Here is a 16260-nt window from a genome sequence, read left to right as displayed (position 1 = left end):
GACCAGATGGGAATCAGCTGTGATGCTTCCCATGATTGAATATCTCAGCAACAGATAACAGCCTATGCTAATTTTCAAGAAAAGGAAATTTATCAGTCAAGATATCGGTGCCCAAGAATCAAGCAATGTCCGTACAAGTAACATGTTTCGGCAAACTTACTTCCTCCTGGTCCAACATTTGATGTTTAAGTTTTTCCACCAACTGGCTCTGCTGGTTGATCTCCTCATCCTACAATCAGAATCAAAAGTATTCTACAGTCAGCAATACCAACAAATATATTCTTGTACAGTCCAAAATATTGCAATGTATTCAAGAGAGAGTTAGATTTAGCTCTTAGGGCCAAGGGAATCAAGGGATATGGGGAAAAAGCCGGAACGGGGCACTGATTTTGGATGATCAGCCATGATCATATTGAATGGCGGTGCTGGCTTGAAGGGCCGAAGGGCCTACTCCTGCACCTATTTTCTATGTTTCTATGACAGTATTGTATGCTCATTAAAGGTTAATGGTTAATTATTTCTCTCCATAGATACTGTCTGACTAGTTGAGTATTTTCAGTATATTCTGCTTTTATTTCCAATTTCCAACATCCTGGCTTCCCTGTGCAAGAACTGAACAAGCTAAACAACCAGTCATCAGCCAATTGTGTTTCATATATGTATTTTTTGATATATAGACAGCATCAAACAAATTAAATATGAAATTACACAGAGGTGACAACAACAAAAATACTGTAAATATAAGATACAAAACTGGAATATTTTGAAATTATTCTCAATGTTGAGTCCAGAAGAGCCTGATTAAAGGGGGTGCTCTTTCTCAAGCACATGTTGAGCTTCATTGGAATAATTTAGTAGGCCACCATTTGAGTTTAGATGGAGAATTAAAATGGCAGGGTCAGGATGCCTTTGCAGATTGAACTAAGGTGTTCTGAAAATCCAGTCAAACAACCTGTATTTGTGTTCCCCGGTTTAGAAACTACATTGTAACTGCTGTGGTTTCAATTGGAAGTTGTAAGCCACAACTTCATGAAGAAAGCATTTTCTGACATTCCACTGGAGTCAACATATATTTTATTTAAGTTTTCTACAAGTTAATCTACTGATATTCCTTTCACACAACACGTTTAGTGTTCCAAAGGCTTCAATCACCGCAATCCAAACTCTCACAAATTTTGTTTCATTATATTGATTCCTCCCCTAGAATATCTCCAGTACACACAAAATGCTGGAGTAACTCAGCGGGACAGACAGCATCGCTGGAGAGAAGGAATGGGTGACGTTTTGGGTCAAGACCCTTCTTCAGACTCTGAAGATGGGTCTCGACCCAAAACGTCACCCATTCCTTCTATCAGAGATGCTGCCTGACCCGCTGAGTTACTCCAGCATTTTGTGTCTACCTTCGATTTAAACCAGCATCTGCAGTTCTTTCCTACACAACTCTAGTACAGATTGAACATCGATTTTCCAGCAACTGATGGTCCATCCTCCCCTGTAATCTGGACAAAGTTACGAAAGCTCAGTTGATATTCCCTGAGTGGCCACAGATGGCATTGTGAGTGGCGAGTGCTCTTTCTGGTTTTGTCCCTCCGTTGTGAACGAATGAACTAAGCTCTCAATCTTTTCTCCTAACTTTTGCAGAGACAATACAGTAAACCCCCGTTTTAACGACTCACTTATAACAGAAGATAGACACAAAATGCTGGAGTAACTCAGCGGGTCAGGCAGCATCTCTAGAGAAAGGGAGTAGGTATTGACCCAAAACATCACCTATTCCTTTTCTCTAGAGATGCTGCCTGACCCGCTGAGTTACTCCAGCATTTTGTGTCTATCAGGTGTAAACCAGCATCTGCAGTTCTTCTTACAGTTATAACAGATGTTGGGTCGCTACCACCTCCTCCCCCACCCTCTCCTCCCCCACCCCCTCCTCCCCCTACCACCGCTGCCTGCTCCTTCTACCCTGGAATCGCCGACATACTCCATCTTGGAAGCAACAGCAGGTGAAGAGGGGAGGGAGCCCCACTGTGGCCGAGCACGTACTGTAGTTTCTGTAGACAAAGTGCTGGAGTAACATAACCGACTTGAATCAGTCTCATGAAGGGTCCCGATGTCACCTATCCGTGTTCTCCAGAGATTGTGACCAGGGCTCGCTGGTGTGCCTTGCGAGTCAGGTGTGGCACTGGAACAGGGGGTCCAAACAGCCGGGGAGACGGTGCGAGCCGAGGATGGGTCAGCAGGTCATCCCACTCACATTCACGGTGGCACCTTACAGCGAATGCAGCGCCGGAGACCCGGGTTCGATCCCGACTACAGATGCTGTCTGTACGGAGTTTGGACGTTCTCCCTGTGACCTGCGTGGGTTTTCTCCGAGTTCTTCGGTTTCCTCCCACACTCCAAAGACATACAGGTTTGTAGGTTAATTGGCTTGGTAAACGGGGATCGCTGGTCGGCGCGGACCCGGTGGGCCGAACGGACCTCTATATCTCTAAACTAAATTTCATATTTGTTTTATTTATGTTTCTGGGCCTCCATGGTGCTTTAGAGATATGGGAGGGGTGTGATTAACGGGCTAGGGGTGCATTGGTATTTCATTATCACGTGACCTCTGTTGGCCCGGAAAATAAGTAATCTAGAAAGGCTTTGGAACCGAGGTTGCCAGAAAATCGTTCAGCCTGTACTTCTTACAAAAACCTCCACATAACCTTACTTTAATATATTTCTTACAAGAAATATCATCCAGTTGTACAATTATGTTTCTTAAACACCGCACAATGATTCATCTCCTCAAACTGCTTAATACTGAATGGACGGATGAAAATTGGACCTTTCAACATCGATAGTGAGAAGACTGGGAAAATCAGGTTGGAAATGGACCCCAGGAAAGAGAGTTTGTAGAGTGCCTTCGAGATGGATTCTTAGAACAGCTTGTACTGGAGCCTACCAGGGAGAAGGCAATTCTGGATTTAGTGTTGTGTAATGATCCTGATCTGATAAGGGGACTAGAGGTAAAAGAGCCATTAGGAGGCAGTGATCACAACATGATAAGTTTTACTCTGCAAATGGAAAGGCAGAAGGGAAAATCGGAAGTGTCAGTATTACAGTATAGCAAAGGGGATTACAGAGGCATGAGGCAGGAGCTGGCCAAAATTGACTGGAAGGAGGCCCTAGCAGGGAAGACGGTAGAACAGCAATGGCAGGTATTCCTGGGAATAATGCAGAGGTTGCAGGATCAATTTATCCCAAAGAGGCGGAAAGACTCTAAGGGGAGTAAGAGACACCTGTGGCTGACAAGGGAAGTCAAGGACAGCATAAAAATTAAGGAGAGGAAGTATAACATAGCAAAGAAGAGTGGGAAGACAGAGGATTGGGACTCTTTTAAAGAGCAACAAAAGTTAACTAAAAAGGCAATACGGGGAGAAAAGATGAGGTACGAGGGTAAACTAGCCAATAATATAAAGGAGGATAGCAAAAGTTTTTTTAGGTACGTGAAGAGGAAAGAAATAGTCAAGGCAAATGTGGGTCCCTTGAAGACAGAAGCAGGGGAATTTATTATGGGGAACAAAGAAATGGCAGACGAGTTAAACCGTTACTTTGGATCTGTCTTCACTGAGGAAGATACACACAATCTCCCAAATGTTCTAGGGGCCGGAGAACCTAGGGTGATGGAGGAACTGAAGGAAATCCACATTAGGCAGGAAATGGTTTTGGGTAGACTGATGGGACTGAAGGCTGATAAATCTCCAGGGCCTGATGGTCTGCATCCCAGGGTACTTAAGGAGGTGGCTCTAGAAATAGTGGAAGCATTGGAGATCATTTTCCAATGTTCTATAGATTCAGGATCAGTTCCTGTGGATTGGAGGATAGCAAATGTTATCCCACTTTTTAAGAAACGAGGGAGAGAGAAAACGGGTAATTATAGACCAGTTAGTCTGACATCAGTGGTGGGGAAGATGCTGAAGTCAATTATAAAAGACGAAATTGCTGAGCATTTGGATAGCAGTAACAGGATCATTCCGAGTCAGCATGAATTTACGAAGGGGAAATCATGCCTGACAAATCTACTGGAATTTTTTGAGGATGTAACTAGGAAAATTGACAGGGGAGAGTCAGTGGATGTAGTGTACATCGACTTTCAGAAAGCCTTCGACAAGGTCCCACATAGGAGATTAGTGGGCAAAATTAGAGCACATGGTATTGGGGGTAGGGTACTAACATGGATAGAAAATTGGTTGACAGACAGAAAGCAAAGAGTGGGGATAAATGGGTCCCTTTCGGAATGGCAGGCAGTGACCAGTGGGGTACCGCAAGGTTCGGTGCTGGGACCCCAGCTATTTACGATATACATTAATGACTTAGATGAAGGGATTAAAAGTACCATTAGCAAATTTGCAGATGATACTAAGCTGGGGGGTAGTGTGAATTGTGAGGAAGATGCAATAAGGCTGCAGGGTGACTTGGACAGGTTGTGTGAGTGGGCGGATACATGGCAGATGCAGTTTAATGTAGATAAGTGTGAGGTTATTCACTTTGGAAGTAAGAATAGAAAGGCAGATTATTATCTGAATGGTGTCAAGTTAGGAAGAGGGGATGTTCAACGAGATCGGGGTGTCCTAGTGCATCAGTCACTGAAAGGAAGCATGCAGGTACAGCAGGCAGTGAAGAAAGCCAATGGAACGTTGGCCTTCATAACAAGAGGAGTTGAGTATAGGAGCAAAGAGGTCCTTCTACAGTTGTACCGGGCCCTGGTCTCCAAATTTGAGGAAGGATATTCTTGCTATTGAGGGCGTGCAGCGTAGGTTCACTAGGTTAATTCCCGGAATGGCGGGACTGTCGTATGTTGAAAGGCTGGAGCAATTAGGCTTGTGTACACTGGAATTTAGAAGGATGAGGGGGGATCTTATTGAAACATATAAGATAATTAGGGGATTGGACACATTAGAGGCAGGAAACATGTTCCCAATGTTGGGGGAGTCCAGAACAAGGGGCCACAGTTTAAGAATAAGGGGTAGGTCATTTAGAACGGAGATGAGGAAGAACTTTTTCAGTCAGAGAGTGGTGAAGGTGTGGAATTCTCTGCCTCAGAAGGCAGTGGAAGCCAGTTCGTTGGATGCTTTCAAGAGAGAGCTGGATAGAGCTCTTAAGGATAGCGGAGTGAGGGGGTATGGGGAGAAGGCAGGAACGGGGTACTGATTGAGAGTGATCAGCCATGATCGCATTGAATGGCGGTGCTGGCTCGAAGGGCTGAATGGCCTACTCCTGCACCTATTGTCTATTATTGTGTATAAGACCAATTCAATATTAAACGGGATCATTAACAGATATTAAAGCAGTATGATATTTCCAATGGCATTTCTGAGCATGGGAAGCAGAAGGAATCATTCAATGCAGAAAAGCCTAACATTTCAGCAGTAAAAATTCCACTGTTAAATGGACCCCTCAGTGCTGCTAATAAGGGAAACAGACTGTGAATTAGCACATCGCATACCTTATCATCAAGCTGCTTGTACAGTTTGGAAACTTCTGAATCCATCTTCTGTTTCTCTGCATCAGTGAGTTTGACAGTCGGAGTTTCCTCTATTTTGTCATTTGTGAGAACAATCTCAAGTGCTTCTTTGTTTTTCTCTTTGTCATACTGGTCTTCCAGAGGTACAGTCTCACCTTTGGTAAATAACATCATGCATATAAAAGCAAATCCTGGTTAAACACTTCCACGGCATTTCATTAAATTTAATTATCTCCGGAATACCAATTATCGGCAATGACAGCAATAGAGGCATGTTTGACAACTATTTTTGCTCTGTCAAGTTGTCTCTGAATTAATGGTTCCCATTAATCATGATTAATCATGAGGCAAATCATGATTTGTTTGGATTGTGATGAGTCCCGGATAATAATTAACACATTGCTTGATAGGCTGATAAAATCAGAGGATTTTCTTTTCTAATGGCCTCTGGATTTTCACCAATGCCATGAGCAAATAGTTAATACGGTTACAGAGTCAAATGGACGAGGGAAGCTTTGAGCACAAAGCATTTTCATGAATTAACAATACTAAATAGTCATTGAATTTAACACTTTTTTCTTCAGATACATGACCTCTCAAAAGTTGTTCATTTAAATCACGTTTAGACAACTTTGACTATGAGAGCAATTTCTCCATTACAAATGTAGCGATTTCTTGCATTAGAATGGCCTAACATTATAATCGTTGGTGCAGAAAACTTTCTCTCGGGTCAAAACATTAAGATGACATAATCTACAGTAAAACAATTAGAAAGCCTAACTTATGAAGCAATAATTTGAAGGTGCAGAGCAATTTGACAGAAAAGCTTGGATACCTTTGCGCCACCTATTGAGCTCATTTTCAAGCCACTGTATAGTATTTCTCAAGGTTTTGTTCCTGTCTTTTTCTCTCTCGTATTTTTTCTTCCATTGTTCTGCAGTTAGCTCAACATTAACTGTTACAGTGTTCTTAATGGTCTTGGCTCTGTAAGAAAAAAACAATTAAACTGCTAAACTTTTATATATTAACACACACATACTAGTGCTTTGAATTCTACGGACACAAGATACCCTAAACATCGCACTTTTCATACTTGGGATAAAATACTATCACCCACACATATTCGGCATAATTTTGAGAAAGTACTACATTTTGCTCACCGATAGTTAAGACCCCATGGTAGACACAAAAAGCTGGAGTAACTCAGCAGTACAGGCGGCATCTCTGGAGAGAAGGAATGGGTGACGTTTCGGGTCGAAACCCTTCCTCAGACTGATGTCCATAATGATGTTAAGACCCCATAGCTTTTTGTTATGCAATTACATGCATGAACCGAGAACAATCACTTCATCTTATACCACTGGGCTGTAAGCTTCTCTAACTTCTGTAACTTTAGATAGCTCCTCTGTCCCTCTCTTCCCCTCCCTTTCCAAGTTCTCCCACTGTCTTCCTGTCTCCACCTATATCCTTTCTTTGTCCTGCCCCCCTGACATCAGTCTGAAGGGTCTCGACCCGAAACGTCACCCATTCCTTCTCTCCTGAGATGCTGTCTGACCCGCTGAGTTACTCCAGCATTTTGTGATACCTGATCCATGTCCTAATTATCTCCAGACTCCATAATTCCAATATACGAATGGTCAGCCTCGCTCCTTCTAATCTCAAACTGCATGACAAACTTCCTAAACTTCACTTATCCATTCTATCTCGATTTCAAAATTCCCACCTTTACTTTCAAATATCTTCATGACTTCATCCCTCTCCATCTCAAACCTCCTCCAAATCTATCACTCTCAGTTCTCTGTGCTCCTCTAATTCTGAACTCTTGATCATTTATGCATAAAAGCATCTCAAAATTTTCAGGATCTTCCGTTATCAAGGCCCCTGGATCCCTCTGCCAAGATTCTCCTCAAAACCTAACTTTGACCGTATTAGCACCATTACTTCGACCTGGTTCAATACCAACCCTCGTTTGTCAAGATTCCAATGAAGCAATTGGTAGCTTTTTGCTATAGCAAAAAATACATTAGTGTTCATGTTTTCTAATACACAATGTTGATGTTTCGCTGGAGCAAAGCTTACCACATCCTCATCGGTCTCATTGAAATTTAGGAACCTATACACCAAGCAGTTCCTTCATCCAATGCATTTCCAGCACTTTTGGCCGATGTTACACTCCTGTGATTGTCATATAGAGTGCATGTCTCACGTATCTGTTCAAGTCAAGTTATGATTAACATGCCATCTCTTGCACTACATTCAGCCATCAATCACCTTGTCTTCAACATCTAATAACAAATAAACTCATCGGTAAACATCTGGAACTGGCCTTGGGGGGCCTCCACCTGCAACTGGCTTTTGGGATTCTTGACTGGCAGACCACAGTTGGTTAGAATTCAGTGTGCTGCCATCGGGAAGGCTGGAAGTATATTCACACATGCCTGCACCCTGGCCATTCCGCTTTCTAACTTCTATCTTCTGGGAGAAGAAGATACAGGTTATGAAATAAACTTATCTAAATCTGAAGAAGGATCTCCAACCGAAACGTCACCGATTCCTTCGCTCCCGAGATGCTGCCTGATCCGCTGAGTTACTCCAGCATTTTGTGTCTACCTTCTATCTCAATCTGAATGTGCTTGCAGCATTAAATGCACCATTTGGCCATGTTTATGCACCACACAAGCTTCCTTTCTTCCACCTTTTCTCATCTGCTAGTTTTCCGTTCCTTGCTGTCGTGTGCACTTAACCATCTTTCCCCTTATGTTTTTATCTCAACTACACAAATTCCACTTTTTATGACATGCTGAGCAAAATACAAAAACACTCATTTCTAAATTTATTATTTATAGTTTCTGATCTGACGGTGTACGAGGCTGCCTTTGCTTATCAAGCAATGCAGCATGAAATCCTGCAAGAGATGTCTTTGGCCTCATTGGGGCTTAGCACTAAAATAAAGTTGGTCAGCTGGATTTTCATTGAATTGTATAATTGAATTGAATAAATTTTATTAGCCAAGGAATTTGCCTTGGTGCTTTGCTCGCAAGTAACAACACGACATACAGTAAACAATTAAGAATAAAACATTAAAACATTATAATTTAAACAATTAATTTACACTTTTCTACATATCCAGATTCAAGCCAAAGTTCTTGAAAATATTGTAAGTGACCTAAATCTATTCAGGAGACTTTACAGTCCAATGCAATAATCCTATGGCTTCTAAGTTTGACACCATCAGTTTAGCCATGGACTAAGTAATAGACATTTTTCAGCTGCAAATTTGTTGCTTTTGAAATTGCGACATCAACTTATGCAGTTTAGAATTCATGGCCAGTCAATTAGTTTTCATTCAAATTAATAAGCACTGACAAAATAACCTGCAGATCATTGTAAAAGTATTTAGATTTTAAAGTAAAAAATTCAATGGAGTCGTTGAGTCACAAACCTCCCATGGATTAGAATTTAATTAGTTAAACATACTCTATGGATACACAAGTTCAGAGAATATAACTTCAGCACGTTTCTATTGTGCAAAACAGAAAATGCTCATTAGACCAATCAAGGGTCTGAAGAAGGGTCTCGACCCGAAATGTCACCCATTCCTTCTCTCCCGAGATGCTGCCTGACCTGCTGAGTTACTCCAGCATTTTGTGAATAAATACCTTCGATTTGTACCAGCATCTGCAGTTATTTTCTTATATTAGACTAATCAATATCATCCCATTACATCATCATCTGCAATCCCTTCTGGAAACCACCATGGAAAATACACAACATATAAGCCAGGATGATGCCCACACAGGGAATCAATTGATTTAGAAGCCTCTGCTTTGTGGATTGGATACCTAAAATTGGAGATTTCAATGTCCATACTAAATAGTCGTAAGCTACCCAAACGGAATGGTAGGAAATGTTCCTCCAGTTTGCATGTGGCCTCACTCTGGCAATGGTGAAGGTCAGTATAGGAATAGGAATGAGAGTTAAAATCCTTGCTCCATTGGGGGGGGGGGGGGGGAGAGAGGGGGGGGGGCAGTAATGGGGAGCAAGACCAGAAACAAGGGACGCAGGAGAAGCAGGTAAGGGATCCATCTAAGAAAGAGGACAATACACATATCTGAGAATGGAAAGCCTTATCTTGGGAGCAGAGCATAAATTATACGTCATAGAACATTTCCAAATGACTGCAAAAAAATCCATGTTATCAGTATAAAACACAATTTTTTTTTTAAATGGCTCTGGTCATGCAAGAAGTGGTCCATAGTATTTATCTGTTGGGGTAGGATCAAGGCTATGCAGGTTCTAACCATAAAAGATGGGCACAACTGAATACATTTGTTCAAGTACAAATTCCCTAGTTAGCTTTGAAACCTAAATGTCATTGGAAACAACCTCACATGAAGAACCGATTGCAGTTTCCACTATTCTACCTTCCATCACAACACAAAAGAATAATTTCTTAAATTACAATATGCTTACCTTTGACCAAACATCAATGTGGTTTTCGTCTCTGCTTCATTATAAGTTGATGGAGAGCAGCAAATAATTATTGTAGTTCTACAGTTACCACCCAGTGAATCCTGCAAAATCCTTGTCATTTTACTGTCACGGTATGGTATATATCCCTGAAACAGAGATTTGAAAAGCATAATTAATGCACATATATTTATATTTCTTTAAACCAACTAACCGCGGCTTTTCCAATTCAACTTTCCAAGCAACCTGCATTGAAACAGTAATTTTGACACAGAAGTCACTCCATTTTATGCAAGAGTGAAAACAAAAAGCAACAAACATAAGTATTTGAGGGAAAGCTGGAAAAGGTGGTAGCCAAAATTCTAGTGATGGGATGGTTTTCTGAGAACAGTTAAGGGTGTAGAAATAGACAAAGGCTTTGGAAGAGATTGGGCTGAATTGTGAGAGAAAAGGAATGAAAGGATGCAACAAAAAAACCCCAGCGAATAGAACATAGAAAACATACATTTTAAAACATGAGGCTGACAGACAGAAGTTGGAGTGAAAATTATTGCAATGTGCAAGTGTAAACTTATTTATTGATTAATTTCAAAAATTAGAAAGGTTGGCAGTTCTATAATTCCCAGTTTATTTACATCACAAGTAAAGATCATAAAAAGAAAACAAATTAACAACATTTAAAAAATACGTATTTTAATATGGTTTGTTAATTTTCCATGTATATTTAGTTTTTACTCGACTTTCCATCCCCATAAAAATGAACTGCACTATAATTTTGAAATCTTACATTGTTAGATTAATTCTGCAATGTCTTAGTTACTTTTCATTTCATTTCATTTCATTTTATTTTATTTCGAACATGTTAAAAGACATCAATTAAAAAACAAAATAAACAAAAAAACAGAAGAAATACAAGGAATTTCATCCATTACTTAACATGTGCGAAAAGGAGTAGGAAGAAGTGTGAACTTATTTAATCCTACCCCCATTCCCTAATCAATATTTATCAAGTATCAGATATTAATACAAAAATACTCATACACCCTTATATGTTCATATAGATATACTTATTTAAATAATGATGTGTTATTATATGTAGACCCCTGGTGACTGTTAATCCCCCTCCTCACTGTACCTAGAAAAAATCATGTGTTTATATTTGTTTTTAAACTGGATGATGTTTGAACATTGTTTTAATTCCGCATTCCTTCTGTTCCATAGCTTTACTCCACTGATTGATATAGAAAATCTTTTCATTGTTGTTCGAGTATTGCGAATCTTGAAATTTAATGTTCCCCTTAAATTATACCCCCCCTCTCTTTCATAAAACATTTCCTGCAAGTTACTTGGTAGCAAATTGTTTCTCACTTTGTACATGAATTGAGCTGTTTGATATTCCACAATGTCATAAAATTTGATTATTTTAGACTTTATAAATAATGAGTTGGTGTGTTCACAAAAACCGACATTATGAATTATTCTAATGGCTCTTTTTTGCAGTATGAATAGTGGTTGCAGTGAACTTATATATGTACTTCCCCATACCTCTATACAGTAACTTAAATAAGGTGAAACTAGTGAACAGAACAGAATGCGAAGTGATTTGTTATCTAGGAAATGTTTTGCTTTGGCCAGAACTGAAATGCTTCTAGATACTTTACTGTGGATATGTTTAATGTGAGATTTCCAGCAATTTTTTTCATCTATTATCACCCCAAGGAATTTAGTTTCATTTACTCTTTCTATGTTAACACCCTCTATCTGTACCTGTGCTTGATTGTTTATTTTACTGTTCCCAAATATCATAATTTTTGTTTTGCTCAAGTTTAATGATAATTTGTTAATGTCAAACCATTTTTTAATTTTGCAAAATTCTGAGGTGATACTGTCCAAAAGTTGCTGTAAATTTTCACCAGAACCAAGAATGTTAGTGTCATCAGCAAATAGGATGAATTTCAATATTTTTGATAATTTACATATATCATTGATGTAGATGATGAAGAGTTTAGGACCCAACACTGACCCCTGGGGGACTCCACACACAATGTCCAAACATCCAGACTGATATTCTCCCATCTTCACGAATTGTTTCCTGTTCTTTAAATAACTTCTAACCCACTTTAAAGCCAACCCCCTAATCCCATATAGTTCCAATTTATTGATTAATATTTCATGATTTATTGTATCGAATGCTTTTTTTAGATCAATGAATACCCCAACAGCATATTTCTTTTTATCTATAGAATTTGTGATTTGTTCAATGAGTTCAGTTAAAGCTAGTGATGTTGACCGGTTACTTCTGAATCCATATTGACTATTAGAGAGTAAATTGTGCTTATCTATGAAATTGTCTAATCTGTTGACGAAAAGTTTTTCCAGAATTTTAGAGAACTGTGGGAGAAGAGAAACAGGTCTGTAATTTGTGAAGTGGTGTTTATCTCCAGTTTTATACAGCGGAATAACTTTAGCTATTTTCATATTATTGGGAAATTGACCGGTTTGTAATGATAAGTTAAAAATGTGTGTTAGTGGTTTAGAAATCCCATCAATTACCTTTTTTTACTATTTTCATATCTGTCTCATTATAATCAGTGGATGTTTTATTCTTGCATTTATTAACAATATCTACAATCTCCATTTCTTCTACCGGTTTAAGAAACATTGTACTTGGATTCGTTTCTATAAGATTATCATTAGATGTCACCGGATCTGGGATTTTTTCTGCTAAATTAGGTCTAACACTTACAAAAAAATTATTAAATTTATTAACCACGTCATCCATGTTATTTATTGTCTTATCATTTTCTATAAAATACTGCGGGTAATGAATCTGTCTAGAGTTATTTCTAATTATGCTGTTTAATATATTCCATATACCCTTAATGTTGTGTTTATTGTTTTCTAATAGTTTATTATAATATTCTTTCTTACAATTTCTCATGATATTAGTTAACTTGTTTTTATATTTCTTATATTTATTTTCTGCTTCCATAGTTCTATGTTTAATGAATTCTCTGTATAGTGTGTTTTTATTTTTGCAGGCATTTAGCAATCCTTTTGACATCCAATGATTATCTTTATACTTTATTTCTCTACAATATTGTTTCAAAGTACATACATGAAAACAGAGCATGGTTTTAATACTCACACTTGATTCTGCTAGAGAAGAAATGACATTCCCCAATGCTGACAAAGACTTGTTGATATTCTTGGCTTCATCTAAAACTGCACCTTCTGCTCCTGTTTTACTAACCTAAATGGGGACATTTTCAACAAAGTGAAAGTATGAACATACTATCAGAACTTTTACAATGATTTTCATTTTTTTTTAAAGTTCCTCATTCTTTCATATTATTTACTGTCATATTCAGTTCAATACCACACATCAAAACAGTAAGGCAAACCAGTTCAGGCGCAAGTTTTTGATAAATAAGATTGTTAATGAACACGCAAATATTGGTGAAGTAGAGCAAATCTCATTTATGCCCCTTACTTCAAACAAGACATGCAAGTTTAAGTAAAAGGCATTTGAAAGTGATACAATGTTAATATGTGGCGACATAGTGGCACCACGATAGAGTTGCTGCCTTACAGCACCAGAGACCTGGGTTCAATCCCAACTACGGGTGCTGTCTGTATGGAGTTTGTACGTTCTCCCAGTGACCGCGCGGGTTTTCTCTGAGATCTTTGGTTTCCTCCTACACAGCAAAGACATACAGGTTGGTAGGTCAATTGTCTCGGTGTAAATGTAAATTGTCCCTAGTGTGTGTAGGATAGTGGTAATGAGCGGGGATCGCTGGTCGGAGCAGACTCGGTGGGCCCGAGGGCCTGCTTCCGTGCTGTATCTCTAAAACCAAAAAATCTAACACTCAAGTTTAAAAAAAATATTCTTGGGATGTGGACAATGTTGGCAAAGTCATGTTTATTTCCGAATATTGATATCCTAAGAGGTTGATGATGTGCCGTCTTGTACGTGAAAGTGCATCCATGGTATATTTACCAATTTACTGTAACTAAATAGCTGTCCTCTGAATTGGACAAGCAAGCCAAGACTCACTCTGTTTGGAGTTGGAGCCACAAGTGGGTCTGAATAAGTAAACACAGCAGAGCTTGCATAAAGGCAATTTTGTGAAACAGTTGACTTTTGAAATGAGAATTTGATAGCTTTGCAACTATTTACAAAGACAGTTGCTCTTTGGCCCAAAGTTAAAATTTCCTACTAAGCCAATCTTATTAGACATGTTGCTGACTGCATACACTGGCCTGGCATACACTTCTAATTCTTATTGGCTATTTGAAGGCCTACAGATAAATCCGAACAAGGTAACCATCCTCCTTTTATTTCTTAGTTCCATCCATTAGCCTCACTGGACAATCCCTCAGTAATGTCATCTCGGACTACTGCCACGAACGATGTTCCCCATAATCAATAACGCAAACCCTTCTCCTCTTATCCCCACTTCTGTAAATGGCTTGTAGTACCTGTACCCGACCAACCTGACCTAAAGGTTTAAATAAATGGGTTTTCTCATCATGTTCTGGTACACCCCAACTAATTTTGCATTGTATTGCTCTCCATATCTGAATATCTACTCCCACTTGCACCCCCACAAATTCATTTATTTCTCCACTAAGTGAAGCTGATAAAAGCCTCTTTTCGAAATAGGAAAAAATCTTCAATTTACTTGGGACTATTTATTTCTCAGATGCAAGGCTGCCAACAACAGAGTATTCAATGTGGAATTGATATATTACAGGAACAACCAAAACTTTCAACCAAAAGTTAATATATGGAATAAAAATTGAAACCATCCTTGGGTGTCAGCTTAATGCTTCATACCATAGAATCTACAAATTACAGAAATGGCCTCAGAGGCTAGATGATATAATTTTCTTTTAAAGGAAAAGCATTGTAAAAAAACATACCTTCTCACTACCTGCCAAGTCAACCAGGTAAAGCTTGCCACTTAGCTTCTGCTCTGTTGCAGTGTTTTCTTGTTTGACATTAATTTGAAAGATACTGTGGCTACGCGAGCTGTGTTCATTCATATCTGTAAAAGACAAATACTCCTAATCAATGGCGAGACAGACTGCATGTTGTTACTATGACAATTAGAGTTGTAACAAAAAAAATGTTGCAAAATCCGAGCAATTCAAGTAACATCTATAAGAGAGAAACATAGCATTTCAAACCAGGACCTTTCATTGATCTTAAATAGTAAAAGTTTGAAAAAATTGTATTTCTATAGCACCCTCTCAGGATATCACAAAGCACTTTACAACCAATGAACTGTTTTAAGAATTGTTGTTAAAGCAGTAGTTAATTTAGAAATCAGGAGCACCAGCTCCTCTTTCAACAAGATTACAGCTAATTTATAATGGAGTCTAGTTTCCTGACTCCATTTCCCCATTACCTGAAAAGAAAAAAAATCACTTTACCTCTTTTCAACTGAGCTTTTCTGGCATACTTCTATAGCAGCCATGACAGTGTTCAGGAGTAATAATGAACACAGGCGTCCAATCTTAAATGCCTGACTTTTCTCCCCCCCCCCCCTCGCCCACCAAGACCCTGACCACTATTTCTTAATATTACAGATAGAAGAAATATCATCACCACATTTACCATAACAAGACCTCAAAAATATCTCAATGTGATAACCCTTTCTTCACAACCACAGAGTACAGTCCTTCTGTATTTTTTTTTCAATTCATGGGAGAGCTTTCGGAACACGAATCAAAGCATTGAACCCCGGTGGTAGGTGCTCAGGTAAACAAACCCTCCCTTGGTGGAGACCAAAACTGAATAAAGCACATCAAGCTTACTTTCACCAAAGCCCAACACAAGTGTGTGTGTGTCAGTTTAAATGTCTTATTTACTACTGCTTCTATTTTACATAAATTTTTGTGGAGTGCTACACACAGTATCATGACTGAAATGTGGCTTGAACAAAGGCAGGAGTAATACTGAACATTTGTAAAAATGTCAATTAAAGCTACATCCATCTTTTTGTGGGGCATGTAGAATATTATGGGATCAGAAGACATCTCATCTGTAGTACTGCAGATCAGCACACCAAAATCTATCAATCGAGGTATTCAATTTTCTTGACTCATGTTTTAAGATAAGTTGAAGTAATACACTGCAAGGTAAATGACTTCAAGTACATCTCTAAAACTGTTAACAAAGGCCAATTAAGTTAAAAATTGAGGGGAGAAAATTTATCATTCACCATCGATAAGATTTTTTTCCAAAAGGGATATCTCATCTAATTTATTCCCACATAACT

At 38.9% G+C, this 16260-nt stretch overlaps 1 protein-coding gene across 3 annotated transcripts in view; it reads right to left on the bottom strand.

Moving 5' to 3' along the window:
• The window catches only part of LOC144608118 (kinesin-1 heavy chain), a 331882-nt gene that overhangs the window by 34713 nt on the left and 280909 nt on the right, over positions 1-16260 (bottom strand). For all 3 annotated transcript variants that reach the window (XM_078425501.1, XM_078425482.1, XM_078425492.1), the window contains 6 exons: positions 14900-15024; positions 13122-13226; positions 9977-10122; positions 6339-6487; positions 5486-5658; positions 161-229 (listed from right to left, as the gene is read on the bottom strand). In XM_078425501.1, coding sequence (XP_078281627.1) covers positions 161-229; positions 5486-5658; positions 6339-6487; positions 9977-10122; positions 13122-13226; positions 14900-15024 — 767 coding nt within the window. The remainder of the gene's footprint in view (positions 1-160; positions 230-5485; positions 5659-6338; positions 6488-9976; positions 10123-13121; positions 13227-14899; positions 15025-16260) is intronic.

Source organism: Rhinoraja longicauda, chromosome 2, assembly GCF_053455715.1.
Source record: "Rhinoraja longicauda isolate Sanriku21f chromosome 2, sRhiLon1.1, whole genome shotgun sequence".
In the NCBI taxonomy this organism is placed as follows: Eukaryota; Metazoa; Chordata; class Chondrichthyes; order Rajiformes; family Arhynchobatidae; genus Rhinoraja; species Rhinoraja longicauda.
Note: the sequence above shows the minus strand (reverse complement) of the source record. Positions and strands in the feature narration are given on the sequence as shown.